The sequence below is a fragment of the Nicotiana tabacum genome, chromosome 5 (genome assembly GCF_000715075.1).
Source record: "Nicotiana tabacum cultivar K326 chromosome 5, ASM71507v2, whole genome shotgun sequence".
Classification (NCBI taxonomy): Eukaryota; Viridiplantae; Streptophyta; class Magnoliopsida; order Solanales; family Solanaceae; genus Nicotiana; species Nicotiana tabacum.
The window spans coordinates 139,129,719-139,151,670 of record NC_134084.1 but is presented as its reverse complement, the minus strand read 5'-3'; the positions used below and the strand labels follow the sequence as shown (position 1 = coordinate 139,151,670).

Here is a 21,952-nt window from a genome sequence, read left to right as displayed (position 1 = left end):
AAGATCCTGTATGGCATGCCTTAATTTCCAGCACTTCTCGGTATCATGCCCGAGCATCCCTGAACAGTATTCACAACTGATTGATCGATCCAAGTTCTGAGGTGGGGGATTTGGTTCTCGAGTCTGGACAGGACTAACCAAACCCAATTGCCTCAGCTTGTGAAACAAAGCGGTGTAGGTTTCTCCCAACTCCGTGAAAGTTCTCTGCTTCCGCAACCTGTCATTCCTAGCATCTGGATTTCCCCGGAAGCCTGCCCCTGAAGGGTTTCTATACGCCCTCGGTGGAGGATAGGTGTTTTGTGGTGGTGCATATATGTTCTGGGGAGCCGGCGCGCGCCATTGTGGGCGAACCGGAGGCTGAGTGTATGCTTGGGCCTGGTGTACGGAACAATATGGTTCTCGAGGCGGATAGAAATTTTGTGGTGGGTTGTATGGGTAGTTTGACCTGTGGGGTCTGGGTTGGTTGTAGTGCGGCCTGCCAGCCCTGGACCAACTGCCTGCCTCGATCGTGGCAACCTCTTCTTTCTTTCTTCTCAGCGCACCTCCCGTGCCGCCTTGAATAGCCTGGGTTGTGGCTTTGAGTGTCGAATAGTTCAAGATTTTGTCAGACCTCAAACCTTCTTCTATCATGACCCCTATCTTGACCACCTCGTTGAAAGATTTTCCAACTGTTGTCACCAAGTGACCAAAATAGGTTGGATCCAGTGTCTGCAAGAAATAGTCCACCATCTCTCCCTCTCTCATGGGAGGATCGACTCTAGCTGCTTGCTCTCTCCAGCGGAACCCGAACTCGCGAAAACTTTCCCCGGGTTTCTTCCCAGTTCTCAACAATGTGAGACGGTCAGGGACTATCTCGAGATTGTACTGGAAATGACCTGCAAAAGCCTGCGCCAGATCATCCCACGTGTACCACCTGCTGGAATCCTGCCTGGTATACCATTCTAGTGCAGATCCGCTCAGACTTTGGCCGAAATAAGCTATCAGCAGCTCATCCTTGCCGCCTGCCCCCCTCATTTTGCTACAGAATCCCCGCAAATGTGCCATGGGATCACCGTGCCCTTCATATAAATCAAACTTAGGCATCTTGAACCCAGCCGGGAGTTGGACGTCTGGGAAAGGGCACAGATCTTTGTATGCTACGCTGACTTGATTGCCCAGCCCGTGCAAGTTCCTGAAGGACTACTCCAGGCTTTTGAACTTTCTCAATACTTCATCCTGTTCAGGGGTCTTCTCAATCTCTGCCGGCACTTCCAAATGTGGATTGTAAGCCTGTGGTTCGGGGGCATGAAACGTAGGCTCGGGGGGTAGTATTGTGTATCGTGAGCCTGAAACAATGGCTCACTGGTCGTTCTTTGCAAAGGGGCTGATGTTGGTCCCACAAAAATGGGAATATTGGGTGTTGGGAGAGGTTGATGGGGTGGTGGAGCTTGGGAATCATGAGGGCTTCTTTCTTGATGATAAAGGGGATTTGGGCGGCTTGTGGAAGGGCCAGAGTGAGGGTATTCTGGCATGTGCCCCAGTGTTTCAGGGCTCTTTTGTGTTTTGGCTATGGCTAGCTGCATTGCATTCATCTCTAGTCCCATCCTTTCAATCTTTTCCATCGCTTCTTTTAGCAACTGGCTCATCGGCCTCTCTTCCTCATTACTATTCTCTGAAGTAGTCATGCTGGTTGCTATCGGTCCTTTGGATCTGGTTTGATAGGAGTGTGTTGCCAGAGTTTTTTTTTTTAACACTAATTTGTTTGATTCAGACAACAACAAACTTTGTTAGCGTTAGAGTTTAACAGATTTGATCATAACACATAGAGGATGCAATGCACCTAGGCAGTTAATCGTTTCTACATGCTTTGCTTCAAACAACATGCGTCATCCCGGTTTGCTCATTCGTCCCCTTTTAAAGTACTTTGGGAAACCCTGTGTTTTATTTTATTTTGTATTTTCTTTTCTTTCTTTATTAAAAGCGGTCGAATCTTATGGGGATTGCCTACGTATCACGTCCCCGCGTGAATCAGACCAGGCGCAGTTCTGCCTTAAAGTAAAGAAACACAAAATTCTTGTGAAATCGTTAAATTCATTCTCAAAATTTTGCTATTACAAATTACTTCAAGCAAGGAATAGCAATAGTACAGACTCCACAGTTCTTAACCCGTTTTGACTAAAAGAAAAGAAAACAACATATGGAAAAGCAACAAAGCCAAATAAACAAGACTCCACCAAAGATTAATTTTCCAACTTAGGGGCCCGCGAGGCATCATTCGGCCTTTCTGCAGCCCTTGGTGTGAGGTCCCTCTGCAGGCTTTTCAACTCATTCATGATTCGGTGGACGCAACCCATGATGGAAACAAGGAGGGTCTTCCGAGGCATTTGCTCGCATGCCAGGCATCTCATGTAGATGTAATGCCCAATCTCGTCGATCCTTCCTCGAATGTTGTCCCTTTCTGCGAACAAATGCCTTATCTGTCGGTTCTTCAATCCCAGTGTTTGCACATTGTTGGCAAGCTGAGCCTGGAACATCTCCATTTGTCTTTCCATTCTGGTCATTGCATCGTAACATCGCCTTCTGTCGGCTTGGGCATCTCGTGCTTGTTTGACGATCCGATCATGTAGAATGGAGTTAGTCTCCCTCAATATTCCGACGCTCATCTCATAATCCCTTATGACCTGTTGCAAACGCTGCTTCCGGGCCATTGTGTACCTTGCCCATCTGACCTTCATCCTTGCTATGCAAGCTTCTGATTGTTCTATTTCTTCTTGGCTCTGGATGACCTGACTTCTCAAACTTGCTATCATTCTTTCGTCAGAGCGACGCTTCTGTCGGTCAACGTTACTCTTACTGGCTTGGCGAAGGCGGGCCTTCAAGGTTTGGTTTTCTTGGGCTAGCTTGTTTCTTTCAACCTGCTCCGAGGCGACTTGCACATTGTTCTCAAATACAAGCCTTTCGACTTGTTGCTTTAGCTTCCCAATTTCAACCCGATAACCTTCCTCCCTTTTTAACCATCCCCATTGCTCTTGTGAATCATCTGTGAAGTGTTGGACGTGTGCCCTTTTAGCAGGTCTTTGCCGAATCTGAAACCTTCTTTCGAACCAAGCATCGTACTTTGGGTCTACCTCACCTTTAGCTAGTTCTCGCACCATGGTCTTGGGCTCCAAGAATCTACATTCATGCCACAGTTTTCTAATCTTCCCCTCGGGGAATATGACTCCCGGGCTTAATTCCAAGGCATGCTTGCTCAGATCTTCATCAGTAGGGACTACTTGAAACCTGCCCAGTTGTCGTAATACCCGATGAGGGGCATATGGCTGGATGCTGCGAAGCCCCATTAAGAGAACATGACATTCTTCAGCCGACATGTAGATCACCTCAGTATCAGTCAACCAACCGAATGCCCATTCAATTTGGTCGGCTGTTGTTGACCTTAACCGTGTAAACCACGCTTCGACACCTTCAGGAAATCTGGCGCCTGTCATGCGCTTCTTGAATCCGCTGATACAATTCTTCTCGGTCAACCCGTGGTTCATGTATCCTACTCGGTGATGGAGATGTTCCTGCATCCATAGCTGAAGTAACAGGTTGCAACCTTGGAAGAACTTGCCTCCTTCTCGGCATATAGTCAGAGCCCGGTAGATTTCGGACAAAATCAAAGGAACCACAGTACTATTGGTTCTTTTGATTGCCACGTCGGTCATCCCTACCAGACCTATCTCTATCTTTTTATCCTTCCTTGGACAGACCATGACTCCCAAGAATGCTGTGATAAAAGCCAAAGTACGTCTTGCTTCCCATTTGTTTTTATTCCCGCCGTGAGTTAGCCCAAGGTTCGGTTCCTCGAAACCCTGCGGGGTTCCGTACCGCTGATACAAGAAATGGAGATCACAATATCCTCTCGATAAATCGTCATGTTGTACCTTCCGACTAATGCTTAGTAGATCCAGAAACGCATGCGGAGACACTGGCCTTGGCGAAAGCAAATATTGCCCTCTTAACCTCTCATTCAATCCCGCATATCCGGGGACTTCCTCAAGTGTTGGTGAAAGTTCAAAGTCAACAAAACGGAATACATTGCAGGTTGGGTCCCAAAATGGTATTAGAGCTTCAAGAATATCTGTCCTTGGCCTAACGCCCAACAAATTTACAAAACCTCCCAATATTCTTCCTACTACCTCTTTGCTATTGGCTTCCAAATCATTCCACCACATGTGGAGTTGTAGGGGGACCTCGCTGAGGGCCGAGAATGGTTCATTTTGCTCTGTGCTCATCCTGCACATTTATTAAGGTGACCTTTTAGGCGAAAACAGAAACCTTTATTTTGACTCTAAACAAAAATCTTGGAAAACAAAACAAACAGTATATGTATTTATATACATGTGTGTACATATATGCTTTATGGTATATCATTATTGGTAAAATGAAAAGGGAGTTGGACCCGATGAGGGTTGCCTACGTATTTCACATCCGGTGAGAATCAAATCGACGTAGTTCGGGTTATAAACTAACTAGCTTATTATTTTATTTTATTTATTTATTTCTTTTTCTCTTTTTTTTTTGAAAATAGAGTAAAATAAAATAAAAACTCATTCCTCATTCCTGGCTTGCCATTTGTTTTTCTCTTTTCCTTTTTTCCTTTCTTTTTTTTTCATTCTTTTTCATTCTCTTTTTCGTTTCTTTTTTTTTCTTTTTGTTGTGGTCGAATCTTATGGAGATTGCCTACGTATCATGACTCCGCATGAATCAGACCTTGCGTAGTTCGGACTTAAGAGATAAACAATAACAAACAATTTTTTCAATTTTCATATTAAAACAAACTGGGTTTCAAAGGTCTGAAGATGACCTACAACTGAAAAAAAAATCCAACAACACACATATTCTAATTAAAAGATTTACAAACTCCAAAAACAAATGATCAGCTCCCTTTCTCCGTTTGACAAATGCAACCAAACAGTTATTTTTGCAAATGTGGCCTCTTCCAAATTCATATGAATCTTGAGGTCGGGGAGGATTATTTTGGCACTTTACAAACTTGTCCATTCTTGTACAAAAATAACCTTTCGACAACTGAAAGATACTCTAAGGCTATTTCGGCAAGAACGGTTTAAGACGCGGGTGAAGCTGGCTCGGTTTATTATGACAAAATTCGAACGGTATTCACCTGACCGTTGACTCTTTGTTTTTTTTTTTCAAATTACGGTAAAAACGTAGTGTTGCAAACACGGCCCTTCAGCGCCTCGGGGACGAAGGTGTTTTAAGACTGTGTGGGTCAACTGGACCAAAAATCCTAAAAAATGACCCAAAGGTGGCTGTTTATGCAAAGTCAGCCTTCCGGCGTCCCTTTCGGGAACATTCGGCTATGTCAAAATTAAAATTTGACATATATTTTTTATTTATTTGATTTTGGCGGTTTTAGCAAAAGGTGGGTTGGACATCACCCGACTTATTTATGACAAGATTAAAAACTTTTGATTTTTGGCTATTTTTGCAAAAGGTGGGTTGGACATCACCCGACTTATTTATGACAAGATTAAATTTTTTTTGATTTTTGGCTATTTTTGCAAAAGGTGGGGTTGGACCCGATGAGGGTTGCCTACGTATCTCACATCCGGTGAGAATCAAACCCGCGTAGTTCGGGCCAATAAGGAATAAGTAGATGAACTAACTCCTCTTTTTTGTGAATTTGTGAAAGAACTACTTTAAAAGAAGAAATGAAGTATATTTTTTGGATTTTTGATTAATCTTTTTTGAAAGAAATACTTCTAAGATATATTTTTTGAATTTCATTTGCTTTTTTTTATTCTAAAGAAGAAGAAGAAAATATTTTTTTTTTGAAATTTTACCTTTAATAAAAGAAATACTTTTAAAATGTTTTTTGAATTTTGAATTTTCTTTTCAATTTTGAAAAAGAATCAAAGTATTTTCGGATTTGTTTTTTATTTTATTTTATATTATATTATTTCTTTTTGAAAACAATTAGAAAGACTTCCTAAAGAAGTCAATAATGGAGAAAATATTTTTGGATTATTTTAATTTTGTTATTTTCATAAACAAATAAATAACACATATTTTAAAAACAAGACTCTTTTTTCATTTTTATGGCAAGACAAACTATTTTCTTTTCTATTAATGTTTTTTCTTTAAAAAAAAAGAAAAAAAAATAAGACAAAACAATGATTATTTTTTCTACTTTTCCTTTGCTTTAATAAAACAAACTAATAAGACATATATTTTTTTTATTATTTTATATCCTCAAAATTTCGGCAGAGTTTCGACACTACTTGGACATTTGTTTTTTTTTCTAACAATAAGTAGTTATATCTCTACACTGTTATTTTCTCCTATTTTCCACTATTTTCTAATTTGTGGATGATGATGAAAACATACACAATCTTTTTTTTTCGATTTTTTATATATATACATATATATTTTATTTTTTATATTTATTATATTTTCAAAAATGTGGCATGGGGGACATAGGGAATTTCAAGACTTCTTGGATTCCGCAAATGTTCCCCATGTGCTTTTCCCAAAAATGAAGCGTGGGGGACATAGGGAATTCCAAGACTTCTTGGATTCCACAAATGTTCCCTAGGTGCTTTTCCCAAAAATGAAGCGTGGGGGACATAGGGAATTCCAAGGCTTCTTGGATTCCACAAATGTTCCCCATGCTTTGATTAAAATAACATCATGCTGGAAATGACCAAATGACCCATTCGCCCTTGACTAAATACAACATGTAGCACATAGGATGCCAAAAGCTGGTCTATTATTTTCAGGTTGCTTGTCCTAGACGGACCCAACCCCTGTGTTGAGTCCCCTAAGTCAAATGCACATGATGCAAATAAACGTTCCTACTAGGGATCCGGCATGTGGCTTTGTTATACTAAGTTCAGAACCTGGGTGTTTGTTCTAGACCTGGCTTACCCGAGCGGACAGCTCGAGCCGAGGGGGGCAGCGTACCGGGAATACAGAAGCTTCACCGGCTTAGCAACTTATCCGAACCTCGTTCTAAATTGGGATTTGACACTATACAGAAAAGAAGTCGTAGGAAGTACGCCCTTCTTCATGATTTAGAAAACTCAGAAAGGATATGGGTTTCGGCACAGTTTATATACAGTTCAAATAATATCAAAGCGGTAAAAGCAGCATTTAACACATTAGGCTCAAACATGTAAAAATCAGATAATAAATAAAGCCAAATAATAACAATTATTTCAAGCTCGAATTCTTAACCCTGAACCAGTGGTTCTGGGTCCTACTCCCCAGCAGAGTCGCCAGAGCTGTCACACCTCCTTTTTCCGCACCCGAGGGGGCGCGAGGGAGTTTTTCCAATTAAAGGACAATCGAGACGGGATTGGTTTAATTATTTCAGAGTCGCCACTTGGGAGATTTAGGGTGTCCCAAGTCACCAATTTTAATCCCGAATCGAGGAAAAGAATGACTCCATATTACAGTCTGCGTACCAGAAATCCGGATAAGGAATTCTGTTAACCCGGGAGAATGTGTTAGGCATTCCCGAGTTCCGTGGTTCTAGCACGGTCGCTCAACTGTTATATTCGGCTTATTTATCTGATTTTTAATACAATTATGAACCATGTGCAAATTTTATCATTTACCGCTTTATTATCATTATTTTTTAGGAATGTGAACATCGCTTAAAACATATCTTTGGACTGTGTCACATGAAATGCACCCACAATCCGAAACATATTTTATTTGATGTTTTAGGATTTGGATTTGGGTCGCATGAAATGCACACCCGAGTTTAAGAAAGTAATTTAATTAAACACGCGCTTAAAGAGACTATCGCGTTATTATTTTGCGGAGGCCGTGAAATTCGCTAAACGACCCTCCTGAATTCTAAGTAATTTTAAACAAGTATTTACTGAGGGCCCCGCAATTTGTGTTTTTATTCGGCGAGGCTCATCTCATTCTTATTTTTTAAAAGGAATTTGCAACGTCGTGGACATGCATCTCGGGCCACGTCACAATCAATGTGCCCGTGACTAGAGACATATTTCGACTCCGTTGAGATTTGGATTTGGGTCACATAAATGTGCACCCGAGTTTAGGGAGATAACATTATTAAAGGCGCGCCTAAAGCAACTAGCGCATTATTATTTTTTGGTAGGGCCGCGAAATTTGCTAAACGGCCCGTCCCAGAATCTAAGTATTTAATACACATATTTTGTGAAGGCTCCGCAATCTGTACATTTTTATTTTTTGGCGAAGCTAGTCTCGTTTTTTTTTTGTTTATTTATTTATTTATTTTAGAAAAAGAGACAAGGCTAAAATAACTATATTTTTTGCTACTTTGCGAGGTCATGGGTTGTAGATTAAACTTATTTGATGAAACGAATATTTTTCAGTGGGATTAAAATTACTCCTATGATTTTAACATTACTACTATACGTACAAACAACTCTTAACACAAGCATGTAGATAACAATAATTTTAGTATGAAGAACCAAAATGCGGAATAGCTACTTAAAATAATGAAACAAAGGAAGAGACATTCAACAAATCCGATACACAAACAGTGCATAGGAAATCCATATTATTTCATTCCATTTAAGCAAATATAACAAGTTTGGAAATGTATATGCACATGTTTGAAGCAAGAACAACAACCAAACTGTCTCGACAACTATCGGAAACCTCTCCAATGACGGAACCTCGATGTCGAACTCAACGATATCAGATCGGAAGCCACGAGCACAACCCGACGACGACCTCAGACGGTCTGCGCGACGATAACGAAGAAACGGCGGCAGCTGGGCATGCTAACGCTAATGGCGTTACTGCTGGTTCGTGGCTGGGGTGAGGAGGAGGCCTGAGGTTCGACTGGATGGGTTGTTGTCGTTGGTCGTGGTCGTGGTGGAAGGTGACGGACTGGGCTGGAGGTTGACGACGAGGGGGGGGAAGCTGTTGGTCGTGGTGTTGGGTTGTGACGGGGTGGTGTTTGGGAGTGTGGGCAGTGGTCGACGGAGTTGGGAGGAGCCGGGGTGGACAACAATGGTGGTTTGTTGATGGTGGTGATGGAGTTGTTGAGGGAGGTGGAACGATGGTGGTTATGGCGTTTTGGGACGTGAGGAATGGTGGGTTTGGGTGTTGGTTATGGTGGTTATGGCGTGGAGGTGACGGGGAGGGGTCAGCTGGTGGTTATGGTGTCGTTTGGTTGGTGGTTATGGCGTCGAACGGAGGTGTTCGCTGGTGAGGAAGGCAACGGGGAGTTGGGCTGCTTTCTTTGTTTTCACAATAGGGTTCTCTTGCTTCTTCAAACGGAGGAAGAAGAAGCATGAACAGTGATTTTTTTTTTGGTTTTCTTCCAAAAATCCAAAGTCCTCCTTTCAAAGTTTTGTCCGTGTATTTGTATAGTCTTTGCCCAGAAAAATGAGCCCCACGCGTGGTGGGGTTCGAGGCTTATGTTCCCCACGCGCGGTGGGGTTCCCCATGTGTCCTGGACTCGGTTTATTATGGGCTAGGTCCGAAATTAGGCCTAAAACCGGGTAGTTTGAACCCGAATATTATTCTTTTGCCCGGACCCGAGAAATATGAACACGTTGCTTAACTAGTCCTATGTAAGCAAAATAACTACCAAAAATAAGACTAGTATTTAAACAAAACTATATCTTTTTAAATATTTTTTTCAAGATTTAAAATAGCTACAAAAATATTAATGGAACTATTTTTTTTTGTAATTTTCGTTTTTATATAAAGATAAAATATAAAGTAATATTTTTGCATTTTTTCCAAATTAAAATGACTACAAAACCTTAATAGAATTATATTTTTTTTGTAATTTTCGAAATTATATAAAGTACAAAAATAAAGTGCATTTTTTGATTTTTTTCAAGTTTATGAGAAATACATAAACTAAAATTTATATATATATTTTGTGATTGTTTTTTTTTCTTTTTGCTACGAAATAAAGTAAAAATAGTTAAAATGGCTATATTAGACCCAATTTCATATTTATGCTAAAGAAATGTGAAAATCCTCGGGGAGGGTCAAAAATCACGTGCTTACATGCCTCTTTAAGATGGTATCAATGTACAAAGACTGGGAAAGTCCAAGCAGCTTCCTAGATCTATCTCTATAGATCTTTATTCCTAATATATAAGCTGTTTCTCCCAAGTCTTTCATGGAGAACTGTTCCGATAGCCAAATCTTGGTACTTTGCAATGCCGGTATATCATTCCCTATGAGCAATATATCATCAACATATAATACTAAGAATATAATTGTGCTCACACTAACCTTTTTGTACACACAAGGTTCTTCTTCGCATCTAACAAAATTGAACTTTTCAATTGTCTTGTTAAAGCGAATATTCCAACTTCGAGAAGCTTGCTTTAGTCCATAAATAGATCTTTGTAGCTTATAAATTTTATTATGATCAGATAAAGATGTGAAACCTTCAGGTTGTGTCATGTACACATCCTCTTCTAGCTCACCATTAAGGAAAGTTGTTTTCACATCCATTTGCCATATTTCATAATCATAGTATGCTGCTACAGCAAGCAAAATCCGAATAGATTTGAGCATTGCCAAGGGAGAGAAAGTATCGTCATAGTCGACTCCTTCTTTCTGACGATATCCCTTGGCAACAAGACAGGCTTTGTAGGTTTCCACCTTTCCGTCTGCTCCAATCTTTTCTTAAAAACCATTTACAGCCTATAGGTTTTATATCCTTTGAAGGTTCAACTAAAGTCCATACTTTATTTTCCTTCATAGATTCTATTTCGTATTCCATGGCCTTTTGCCACTTCTCATAATCAGAACTTTGTATAGCCTCTTCATAGGTCTTAGGGTCATCATCATTATGATTAACCTCATTTGATACATCATCTTGTACCATTAAATTTAATCTAGTTGGTACATGACGTTCTCGTGTAGACCTTCTAAGAGGTACTTGTACAACATGTTCACCTTGTGCTGGATTTGGTTGTTGTTTAATTTGGTTTGGAACTGGTTCATTAACCTGTTCTTGAAATTCATTTAGTTCTTGAACTTCATTTAGTTCTTGAACTTCAATCGTTGAAGATGGCAACTTCCTTGGCAATTTCAAAACATTCAATAAAGGTTCTTCAACTTGGGTATCATGATCTTTATATTGTGTTGATTCATTAGTTTCTTGAACTTCATCAAGTTCTATTTCTCCATTATAATTTCCTTCTAAAAGAAATTCCCTTTCCAAAAAGGCTGCTCCTCTAGCCACAAACACTTTATGGTCAGAAGGGTGATAGAAATAATATCTCATTATTTCCTTGGGGTACCCAATGAACCTACATTTATTAGATCTTGAGTCAAGTTTATCAGACAGGAGTTTCTTAACATAAGTTGGACAACCCAAAACTTTAATATGTTTAAGGTTAGACTTACATCCTTTCAATATCTCGTATGGTGTTGTAGAGACTGACTTATTGGGAACTTTATTAAGTAAGTATGTTGCTGCTTCCAAAGCATATCCCCAAAAATTTATTAGAAGATCAGTGAACCCCATCATAAATCTTACCATATCTAATAAGGTTCGATTTCTCCTTTCAGACACACCATTGTGTTGTGGTGTTCCTGGAGGTGTCCACTGTGAGAGAATCCCATTCTCTTTGAGATATCTGGTAAAATCTTCACTAAGATATTCTCCTCCTCTATCAGACCTTAGTATTTTGATACTTTTACCAGTTTGCTTCTCAACTTCACTACGGAACCTTTTGAACATTTCAAAAGATTCAGACTTGTATTTCATAAGATACACAAATCCATATCTTGACATATTATCAGTGAAAGTGATGAAGTAAGAATATCCACCTCTAGCTTGAATATTCATGGGCCCACAAACATCTTTATGAATTAGTCCCAATAATTCAGAAGCTCTTTCTCCACTTCCAGTAAATGGAGATTTGGTCATTTTTCCTTTGAGACAAGATTCACAAGTTGGATATGATTCAAAATCATATTTGTCAAGGTACCCTTCCTTGTACAACTTGTTAATTCTTTTCTCTCCAATATGACCAAGCCTACAATGCCAAAGGTAACTATGATTTACTTGATCATCTCTTTTTCTCATAAGACTTGAAACATGCATAATTGAATTAACATTCATATTAGGTAAGACATAAACATCATGTTGGAGATAGCCATTCACATATAAATTATCACCATAATAAATAGAGCAAATACCATTACCTATATTTATGTGAAAAACACATTTATCTAACATAGAAGCTGAAATTATGTTCGAAACAAATTTAGGAACGTAATAACAATCATCCAACATAAGTACTTTGCCCGTAGGCATTATTAAAGAAATTGATCCTACAGCTATGGCCGCAACTTTTGCACCATTTCCAACTTGTAGATTAACTTCTCCTTTCTTTAACCTTCTACTTATTTGGAACCCCTGCAACATATTGCAGATGTTATAACCACTGCCAGTATCTAATACCCACAATGAAACATCAGTAGTAGTTAAAGAAACTTTGAAATCATTTTTCAGTTGAGTCTTACCTTGTTTCTTATCATTTAGAGTTACAAGATACTCCGGGCAGTTTCTCTTCCAATGTCATATCTTCTTACAGTGGAAACACTCAGCGTCAGATTGGTCGGCTTTGCCTCTTTTGCCTTTGAGTTTGGTCACACCACCCTTAGGCGCAATAGGTTTCTTCTTGGGTTTAATTTTACTCTTACCCTTCTTCTTAGAAGAGTTTCCAACCAACATGACAGTTCCTTTCTTCTTCTTCTCAGATGCAAGTTGATTCTCATAATCAATCAGCATGTTGAGCATCTCATGAAGATCACAATCCATTTTATTCATATTGAAATTAATAACAAATTATGAAAAGAATTCTGATAGTGACTGCAAGATCAAATCTTGAGAAAGCTCTTTACCCAGTTTGCACCCCAACTTCTCAAGTTCTTCAATAGGATCAATCATACGATTGACATAGGGTCCAACTGGAGAGTTTCCAGTCAATTTGGATACAAATAAAGCCTTAGATAGCTGGTATCTAGCTGTCCTGCTTTGTGTACCAAACATCTTCTTAAGATGTTCAATGATTGCAGTTGGATCCATATCCTGATGTTTCCTCTGTAGTTCAGAATTCATAGAAGCGAGAATGATGCATTTGGTAGTAAGACATTCTTCCAAGTATTTCTGATAAATCTTGGTGGCATCATCATCATTCTCATCTGGGACTTCCTTGGCAGGCTTATCGATCACATGAATAAGCTTTTCATGCATGAGAACAATTCTCAAATTTCTGTACCAATCATCAAAGTTTGGTCCTACCAACTTGTTGGTCTCAAGTATTCCACGTAGTGATATAGCAGACATATTGAGAAATATAAAATATAGAAAAGAAAAGACAATAATATAAGAACATATTTGCATATATCATAAAGACATGGACTTTTATCTATATGATATTTTCACTAATTATTTTAAACTATTTACCCTCATTATAGTTTACGAAATCTTTATTCTTGTTAGTGGAGTAAAGAAATCCTTTAACAATATGTATGAGCCCTTTGGAAGTCAAGTCGTTTCTCACATATATTTTAAAGGTAAGTACTCTTACCAATTGTATCCCTATACAACCTTCTTAAATAGCTCTATGTCAAATAGTCCCCTGGTAGTCAGGTCGATCCTATTGGCATAGTTGAGTTCAACCATCATGACAACAAAGAACTTATTAAATTTTATACTCCCCGGGTAGTCCAAGTTTCTAGTGTAAAATTGAATAATTCTTTCAATTCATACATCTAATGAAAATATATAATTTTAACATATTCTCGAACTATAAGTCTCCTGGTTGTCAGGCCGCTCCTTATAAACAAGAAGTAAGTAAAATTATTTACTTTGATGGATAGCTCTATAAAAAATATCTTATATTTTATTATTCAAGAACTCAAATTTTTAGTAAGAGGGAATTGTTACTAAAATAATTTTTAATAACATGAAAATCAAATCTTTTATAGCATGTGAATTTAGTTCAAGTTGTCTACATGCTTAGTCCTAAATTAATTTACATCACATGTAATAAATAATTTAAAATTATGTAATGAACAAGCACATGACATAAAAACGAAATTCAACATCCTCTAACATGTTTATCTTATATATATTACATAAAGAATTCATGCTAGAATATTGTTATTAATTAACATCTCATGAACTAATAACAATTAAAATAATCATAGAATCATGTAACCTATTATAAATTCCCATTGTATCTAATACAAAATTTCAAATGCAAGTTATGAACTATCTCAATAGTTATATGAATGCATAATTTATCCACAATAAAATAATAGCAACATTCAAACGATTTGACTATTGCACAAGACACAATAAACCACGGCTCTGATACCACTGTAGGATTGCATAGAGGTGTTCGTAACACGCAGCGGAAGACAATAACAATCCTAGGCAGATCTTTTTATGTTTAAAATTTATTTACATGTCAATAGATCAGATCTAAGACGTACCTGGTGAAGAGAGTCTCGTTTCAAAATTTCTTCGATAGTGCGAAGACTCTATGTGTATCCACACCGAGACTGATCCTTGCTATCAACTCTTTTCCAATTGGACTTTTCAATAATTTTATATTAAAAAAAAACATAATCCATTCTCATAGGTAGGCCACGTTCAATGATTTTTATATTAAAAAATCATAATCCATTCTTATAGGTAGGCGGCGTATTGGACTTTGAAAATTTTGCTAATCCAATTCAAAATTGGATTAGTATTTTCTTGAATGCATCCTTTATGGACTTTTTCAATTTGCAAGATTTTCCTATTAAAGAAAATACAAATTCCATATCAAATGGGAATGCAATTTGTAATTTAATTTTCTATTCCAAATAGAAAACTTCAATTTGTTCATAATATTTATTATATCCTTTGTGCTAGCAAAAAATATAATAATATTTCTTTTGGACTAGTAACTAAATTTATTTGACTAATTTAAATTCATTAATTTAATTATCAAATAATAAGTTAATTAATCCTTTAGCAAAGATCAGAACACTCGTAAGTGTGCGACCCCATAGGTTCAATACTAAACCGGTAGTAAATTGATCACATCAATATACTAATCAAGGGTGGCGTCTAGCAATACTCCTTAACGACCGGATAGAATGAAGTATACAATTTACTCTCAAGAACCAGTGGAAGATTAATGTAGCAATTCCTTCTGTCCTTATAGCTCTGGATCACCCTAGGATATGGTTCAACTGTCAAATCCTAATATGCGACCAACTATGTGTTCATGTCAAATACAATCGACCATTGAATGACCTAAGAAACTCATTTCTTTTTTTCATTCAATTGCCCTGGTCAAGGTCTTAATTTGGTCGTTTATAATTCATGACAACACGGAGCTTAAACTCATTACCAAGAGTTGATAGATTCCATCTTGATCCATCACTAATTCTACAAGTATTTAATCATGCCCAATATCCTTTCAACTATCGCCCTAGGGCCATAGGTGTCTGGTATCAAAACACAATAAATAACTTGTCAATTACTATGATGATCTCGGTCAAAAGAAACTTTTACATCATATTCTTCAAGAGAATATCCTATTGACAGTTTATGGTAATTCTAATCATTAGGAATTATCCAATGAGTCGGTTCAATAATCATATCTCTATATGCATCATCTATCTATGTGATTTAGTTAATGAGATCAACTAATCTTTATCCCATAAAGACGATCACATAAATATTGGTCTAACCGGATTACTAATGTCCAAGTTAATAATCCTACGATCAAGAACAAATTTAGATTAAATTGTAAGAGACTTTGCTCTCATTATCATGATCTCTATCACGATGAAAAATCTCAAAATTTAATCAAGGACCTTATCAAATTAATCAAACAATTAATAATAACTATGATAAAAGAATATCAGATGCCATACATTTTTATATCAAATAATGTTCACAAAAATATGTTCAAATCATCAAATATGATATTGGATCTAGGGCATATCTACTATATCCCTAACAATTCTCTAGCCAAATAAGAGAAGACCCTGGACTCTATATTGGCGTGATCCTGCAGTGTGAGGCTATTCTCAAGTGACGTATTCTGTGTTATTTTCACATCCATTGTCCCTGACGCCAATGCGAAGAAAGAAAAGTCATTGGTTTGAAGAAAAAGTTTTAAACACCAGTTTATTTGCCAGGATAAAGTGTGCGCCCGATCCATCAGCTGGTTCAAAGAGCCAACAATGCAGATTCTATATGCAGATATCTTATCATTCAACTAACCACGATTTTGAAAGCATTAGACGTCTCGTTAGGTGAGATAATCAGATCACTTGACTTCTGAGGCAACATCGACCCAAGAGAGATTTTAAAAGCAAGGTGGAAGTTGGAGGGAGGATGAGCAGAAGTGCACTAGAAATAGCAGCTGATAGAATAAGCAGAAGAACAAGGCCTTTGCACTCGCTACACACGGCTACGGAATACTTTTAGCAGGAAGCTAGGTTCGAGAAGAGTTATGATGTTATTTCCAAGAAGTGAAGAGGGATAAGCTGCAAGTTAAACAAGAGTACGAATTGCCCTGGGAGTTGATCATACAGAACAAGGTCTAGGTGAGAGGTTAGTCAGTTCCAAGGCCTGCCATCTTAGCTCAGCAGGGAAGTCAGCAACACAGCCAATTCTTGGTCCAGCACCTGTTGACCACGACACGGAAAGTTGATGCCCCAGGTGATACGACTTCTTGGACTTCTCGGAATGCATCCTTCGCAGTATTGCAGTCTTTGGCATATCTGCTATTGGGATCTGAAGACCACCTGAGAGCGATCGGTTATACTTACTCGTTTGAGCTACCAGATTTCCAGCTGATTCCAAGGGAAGGCTTTCTTCCTCTTCCTTTGGAAAATCAACTTGAGAAGCAGAATCTGATAGAGCTGAACATTCATATGCTGAGCCACTTTCAATAGACATCCCATCATCATAGCTTTCATAGGCTTCATTTGCCTTCCCTATCTGATGATAGATAAGAAATGAGATGGATTATAATAGTCTAAAAGTGAACAAGTTATCATGAAAAAAGACAAAGTAAAATCAAATGCAAAGTAGACAGTAAGGTAAGCAGACATAGACTAATTGAAATTTGATTAAGCAACACGTCTCTCAAATCAAAGGGGAATCTTGGCGTAATTGGTAAAGTTGCTGCTATGTCACCGGGAGGTCACGGGTTCAAGCCGCGGAAATAGCCGAAATGCAGGGTAAGACTGTATATAATAGACCCTTGTGGTCCGGCACTTACCCGGACCCCACGCATAACGGGAGCTTAGTGCACCGGCTGCCCTTTTGTCTTTCAAATCAAAGAGAAATACGCAGAGGACAAAGAAGAAAAACAAAAGACTTACATTAGATTAGGGACTGGAACACAAGGAAAAGAAAAGAAGAACTAGCTAGGCTACAGCACGTCTGAAGAATAAAATAGCACAGAAGCACTTATATGTGATATTATTCAGTGCTAAAGAAGAGCAAGAGGGGGTTGAATCCTATCCTTAAGATCAACATTCCTTTTCCCCCCTTTTTATCTGTTTTTGGGCAAAGGAGAATAATCCCAGTGATCTGAAGCCTGGCTTCACTCCTAGATTAACTTTTCTATTTCATTGATACAGTCCTAAAATTAATTTCTTAATTACCAAAAATCTGATTGTTCAGGGCTCTGAAACATTAGGTACCAAAAGGAGTAAGTGACAATAGGCACAAAAAGCTTCACTAACCTCGACTTCATCCAGGTTGACCCCATTTTCATTGAGAAATGATAAAAAGCTATCAAGTCTATCTTCCGTTGGCCGATAATGTCCACTATATGCTGAAATAGACTGAAAAGAATAAAATGTTACGAATACAGCACAGTTCCAAGCAAATGATTGTAAAAAGCAACTTAGATTTCGCTTTGTAGTTGCATGCAGAGAATTCAGGTGACATTTCCTTTTTATTTCACACCATTCATTTTGCAAATAAAGCAGCTGAATACATTTATGTAATGGGTAAGACAAAAAGGTAAACAATTTTCTTCTTCTAAAGTTTCATCTCTATAAGCCAGGGTGTACTGTAAGATCATGAAAAGAATTTCCACAGAAGTCAAAAGGTAGTATCGTTGGGTATGGTGGTTTTATTCGTGATGAAAAATATTGATCAATTAGGATGATTTTAAAAACATCAGCCATTAATAACTGAATATTTTCACAGCCATAAGCAAGTATTTTCACGTTTGAGAAAGTATGAGTGGAGCATTTGGCAGTAGCCCGCTTAGATTGGTGACCTAGTCAGACAAAAAGTGTGACGAAAGGAAATGGAAACTACTTAATCAGTTTGATCTGAAAAATACGCCCTTAACTACTTCCACAAACAGTTGAGAGAGTAAAATTGAGATGATAGACACAATTGAGATAACAGAAAGTGATATACCATAACTCTTCCATCCTCTACCACTAGTCTTCCAGCCGCTGAAGTAGCCCCACCAGCAAGAAAGCTGGAATGATGAAACATTCCTTTCTTTTTCTGATAAACATTACAAAATCAAACTTTACTAAGAATAATAAGGATAATCATCAAAAAGCATTTATAGAGTAACTATTTTACCACTCACTTCACCAGCATAGAGTCTTTTTGACGTGGCCATCACAAAAATCCACTTTGCCCCTGGCAACCCTTTAGTAGTATCAAGAAGATTTCCAGTTTTTGCATGCACAATTCTCCCTTCAACAACGATATATTCATAATGTTCTCTTTCTTGCTGATTAAAGAAATATTAGGAGGAAACAATCAGTAACTGCACGCTAATACCAGGCAGTGCGACTAACGGATAATGCAGAAGTTAATAGCTTCACTTAGGGGACAAAAATGGGCTACTTGAACATGCAAAAGAACTATATTCATATCAGATAGTGTAAAATGGTGCTAATATCTATCATGAAGACTAAAGAGTAACAGAGTCCATACAAGTATTCAAGCCAGTTGTCTGTTATAACTAATGATTGACATTAGGATTTGTCATACTCAGAGCGTAAGTAACAAAAGATTCAACACATACAGGTCCAAGGTACTTGATACTTTGCTTCTGAAGCTTAGATCTCGGACATTCTTTGAGATCAACCTTTTTGCCATCTCCAAGATCCAACCTGCAGTTTTATTTCACAAACTTCTTAGTAACCTTACATAACATCCATTAGGAGTCGTACATCTTATAAATAGCTTCACAGAAAAATACATGTTGTCTAATCCATATGGCAAAGAAACTGCACCGGATAATAGAGAAGCCAATAATGCAGAATGTTCTTGAACTTCGTATTAATGTAAAATAAGAAGATTTCACCAAGGTATAGCAAAAGAATTCTCCAATTTCCTTTAAAACTTAAAACTTTACGGTATTTCCTCTTGGGTTAGAAGCATTAGCTAATCTTGGAACAGATTTGCACTTATTTTGATTTTATCAAATCGCTATGAATGGAAATCAAAAAAACAGTTTTGATTCTGGCATTTGTTTCAAATGCAAAAACTAAAAGAATTTCGAGTTAAAATATCAAGTGAATATGTGTCTAAATTCATATGTCTAGATAATTGTACTTGAATAAGTGAACTTATGGGTTGTTGTATCCTTATATTGTGTTAGACAATTCTCATCCCTGAGCTAACTTTTGGGGTTAAGTTAGGCCGAAGGTCCATTTTATTAATATTTCGGGAGAACTTTTTCGACCATACACAATTAGAGAAAAGCTTTTTCACTTATTACGAAAAAAGTTAAAAAACGAAAAGCTTTTCTCTAACAGTATATGGTTAAATAATAGGAAAATTCTTAAACAATGATTTTTTCCCGGAGAATAGACAATGTCAAAATTCTTACCAAAAGAAGAAGGGCTGACCAGAGTCAGTTTTACACCATTCTTCATAATAAATATGCAAGTTATGCCCATAACGATGGCGTGGGTCAATCTATAGTGCAACAATACCAACGTCAAAAAAGGAAAATTACAAAAATTAACAAATTAAATTGGGAAAATGGAAGCCAGAAAGGTACAGTGACTCACTGCTTCAATCCAGTGTTGAAATGCCAATTTCTGAGCTTTGGCATCTTTTGACAGACCCTTACCAACCTGAACAATACGTAAATCCAATTAAAGTTTTCACTTCTTCTTCTTCAGAAACTGCCTGAAGTTGTTAGATTACCGAAACAAAATATGATCGGAAATAAAGATGTAGTAACAATTAAAAATACCTTGGAAGCATTTAAGCTTATGCGATTCCACCGGGAAGATGCCGTTTCTGGTTTCAAGAAATTGAAGAAAGAAATTGTACTGTGATTCAATCGAGCATAATCTATGGCTTGCCACCTTCAAGTTCATCACATAATAACAGAGTAAAGAACACAAATTAATATTCTATGATTACTCCTTTTTAGAGTGCTGTTGAAATAATTACTACCCTCCCTTTCAGAGTAGACAGAGTTAATAATAGACGACAACAATTACTATGCCTCATCAAGTTCATCACAGAATAACACAGTAAAGAACACAAATTAATATACATGATTACTCCTGTTAGAGTGCTATTGAAAATCTGAAATAATTACTATCATCCCTTTCAGTGTAAGACAGAGCATAATAATAGATGACGACGACAATTAATATGTCTTATCAGGCTCATCACAGAATAACACAGTAAACGACACATGATTAATCCTTTTAGAGTGTTATTGAAATACATTTTTATTTTCAATTTTGATGATCTTGGAGTCCGAGTTAGCTTGTGCACACTTCAATTATTCCATCGAGTACTTGCTACCTTCCACCAGCATAGATGCCGGCAGAGGCGGAGCCATAATTTGAAGCTAAGGGATTTGGAATTCTAGTCTTTTTAAGTTATTAGGTTCTAACTTAATAATTTGTGCATTTTTTAATGGATTTTATTAGATAAAGGGTATGGACCAAAGTTACTAGTTCAGTCGAACCCGCGGCATGCTAGCGATCCAAGGCTTAGGCAGATATAGAGACAACATCTATTACGCCTCAATCACAAGCAAGTTGACATTAAAATCTAGACCATATGCTCCCTTAAGTAATAAAGCTCATCTCAAACTGATCCACTTACATAAAATAAAATGAACAAATAATAGACGAAATACAGAAGACACTGTTATAATAGACGAAAATTTATAAAAAAATCGTGTACAGGTTTATCGTTATTGAGCAATACCAGAGTACTTCAGCAACGACGGCAGAGTCCGCTAACATGCGCCGCGTGCGGTAACTCCTGTAAACCTTCTGCACTTTCATGGCAGCATTTGAAACAGACCGCTCGCAATATTCCCCGTCATTGGAAGAAGCGGACATGTCGGAGCTCAAAATATCGGAAGCACGGAGCTCCGATTGTTCTATATAGGAGTTGTACGGAGGCTGAGAGTTGAAATCAAAAGCAGAAAGAGCGTGAGTTTTCACTTCCATTAAACAACAAAGCTTGAAGATTGAGACTGAACAGGAGAATTACAAGTGTAGCTATAAGAAGATTGCTAGAGAGAAAGAGTCTAGAGAGAGGAGAAGTATTATTCAGTATTCAGACAGTTCCCATTAATGCACATACTATACGTGGTTATCGATGGGATTTTGCTGGTCAGTCCACCTGTCAGTGCTGTCACACCTTTGGGGGGAAAACAATATTTAGTCAACTCCACGCACTGTTGGTGGGCTAACAGCTTGTTTGGAGGGACGTAACACAATGTATTTTGTCCTATTGTTACTTTAAATATAATGTTTGTTTTAATTGTCACTTAAATTTTATTGTATCGTATCGTTAAATTCATCGTTATCTAACGACGAAAAGTACCACCTCATGGAATGACCGATTTGGTCCGGTTGCGTTATTCTCTTATTTTTTCCTCTCATCTTGCCCTTACATGTTATTAAATAATCCTATTTTATCCTTTATCTTACC

General features: G+C 37.8%; 2 protein-coding genes across 2 annotated transcripts; both read right to left on the bottom strand.

The window, feature by feature from the left end:
• Positions 1–12,823: 12,823 nt before the first annotated feature.
• Positions 12,824–13,324, bottom strand: LOC107821828 (uncharacterized). Its single transcript, XM_016648288.2, has 2 exons — positions 13,280–13,324; positions 12,824–13,198 (listed from the first exon to the last, which is right to left on the bottom strand). The coding sequence occupies exons 1-2, from the start codon at positions 13,322–13,324 to the stop codon at positions 12,824–12,826; spliced, it is 420 nt and encodes a 139-aa protein (XP_016503774.2).
• A 2,568-nt stretch (positions 13,325–15,892) lies between these two features.
• On the bottom strand, positions 15,893–21,558 carry LOC107821829 (IQ domain-containing protein IQM3-like). The gene is made up of 9 exons (XM_016648289.2): positions 21,218–21,558; positions 20,241–20,355; positions 20,053–20,118; positions 19,869–19,957; positions 19,059–19,146; positions 18,615–18,761; positions 18,434–18,526; positions 17,743–17,844; positions 15,893–16,990 (listed from the first exon to the last, which is right to left on the bottom strand). The coding sequence occupies exons 1-9, from the start codon at positions 21,463–21,465 to the stop codon at positions 16,574–16,576; spliced, it is 1,365 nt and encodes a 454-aa protein (XP_016503775.2). The 5' UTR covers positions 21,466–21,558; the 3' UTR covers positions 15,893–16,573.
• Between the last annotated feature and the right edge of the window lie 394 nt (positions 21,559–21,952).

What these genes read in the sequence shown, in the direction of transcription:
- LOC107821829 (XM_016648289.2), bottom strand. Translation starts at nt 21,465, where the DNA reads ATGGAAGTGAAAACTCACGCTCTTTCTGCTTTTGATTTCAACTCTCAG. An exon ending in GGTCAGCCCTTCTTCTTTTG is followed by an intron (nt 19,147 to 19,868) that starts GTAAGAATTTTG and finishes ATAAAACTGCAG; the next exon opens with GTTGGATCTTGGAGATGGCA. An exon ending in TCAACCTGGATGAAGTCGAG is followed by an intron (nt 16,991 to 17,742) that starts GTTAGTGAAGCT and finishes ATCTATCATCAG; the next exon opens with ATAGGGAAGGCAAATGAAGC.
- LOC107821828 (XM_016648288.2), bottom strand. Translation starts at nt 13,324, where the DNA reads ATGTCTGCTATATCACTACGTGGAATACTTGAGACCAACAAGTTG. An exon ending in TACTTGAGACCAACAAGTTG is followed by an intron (nt 13,199 to 13,279) that starts GTAGGACCAAAC and finishes GTGATCGATAAG; the next exon opens with CCTGCCAAGGAAGTCCCAGA.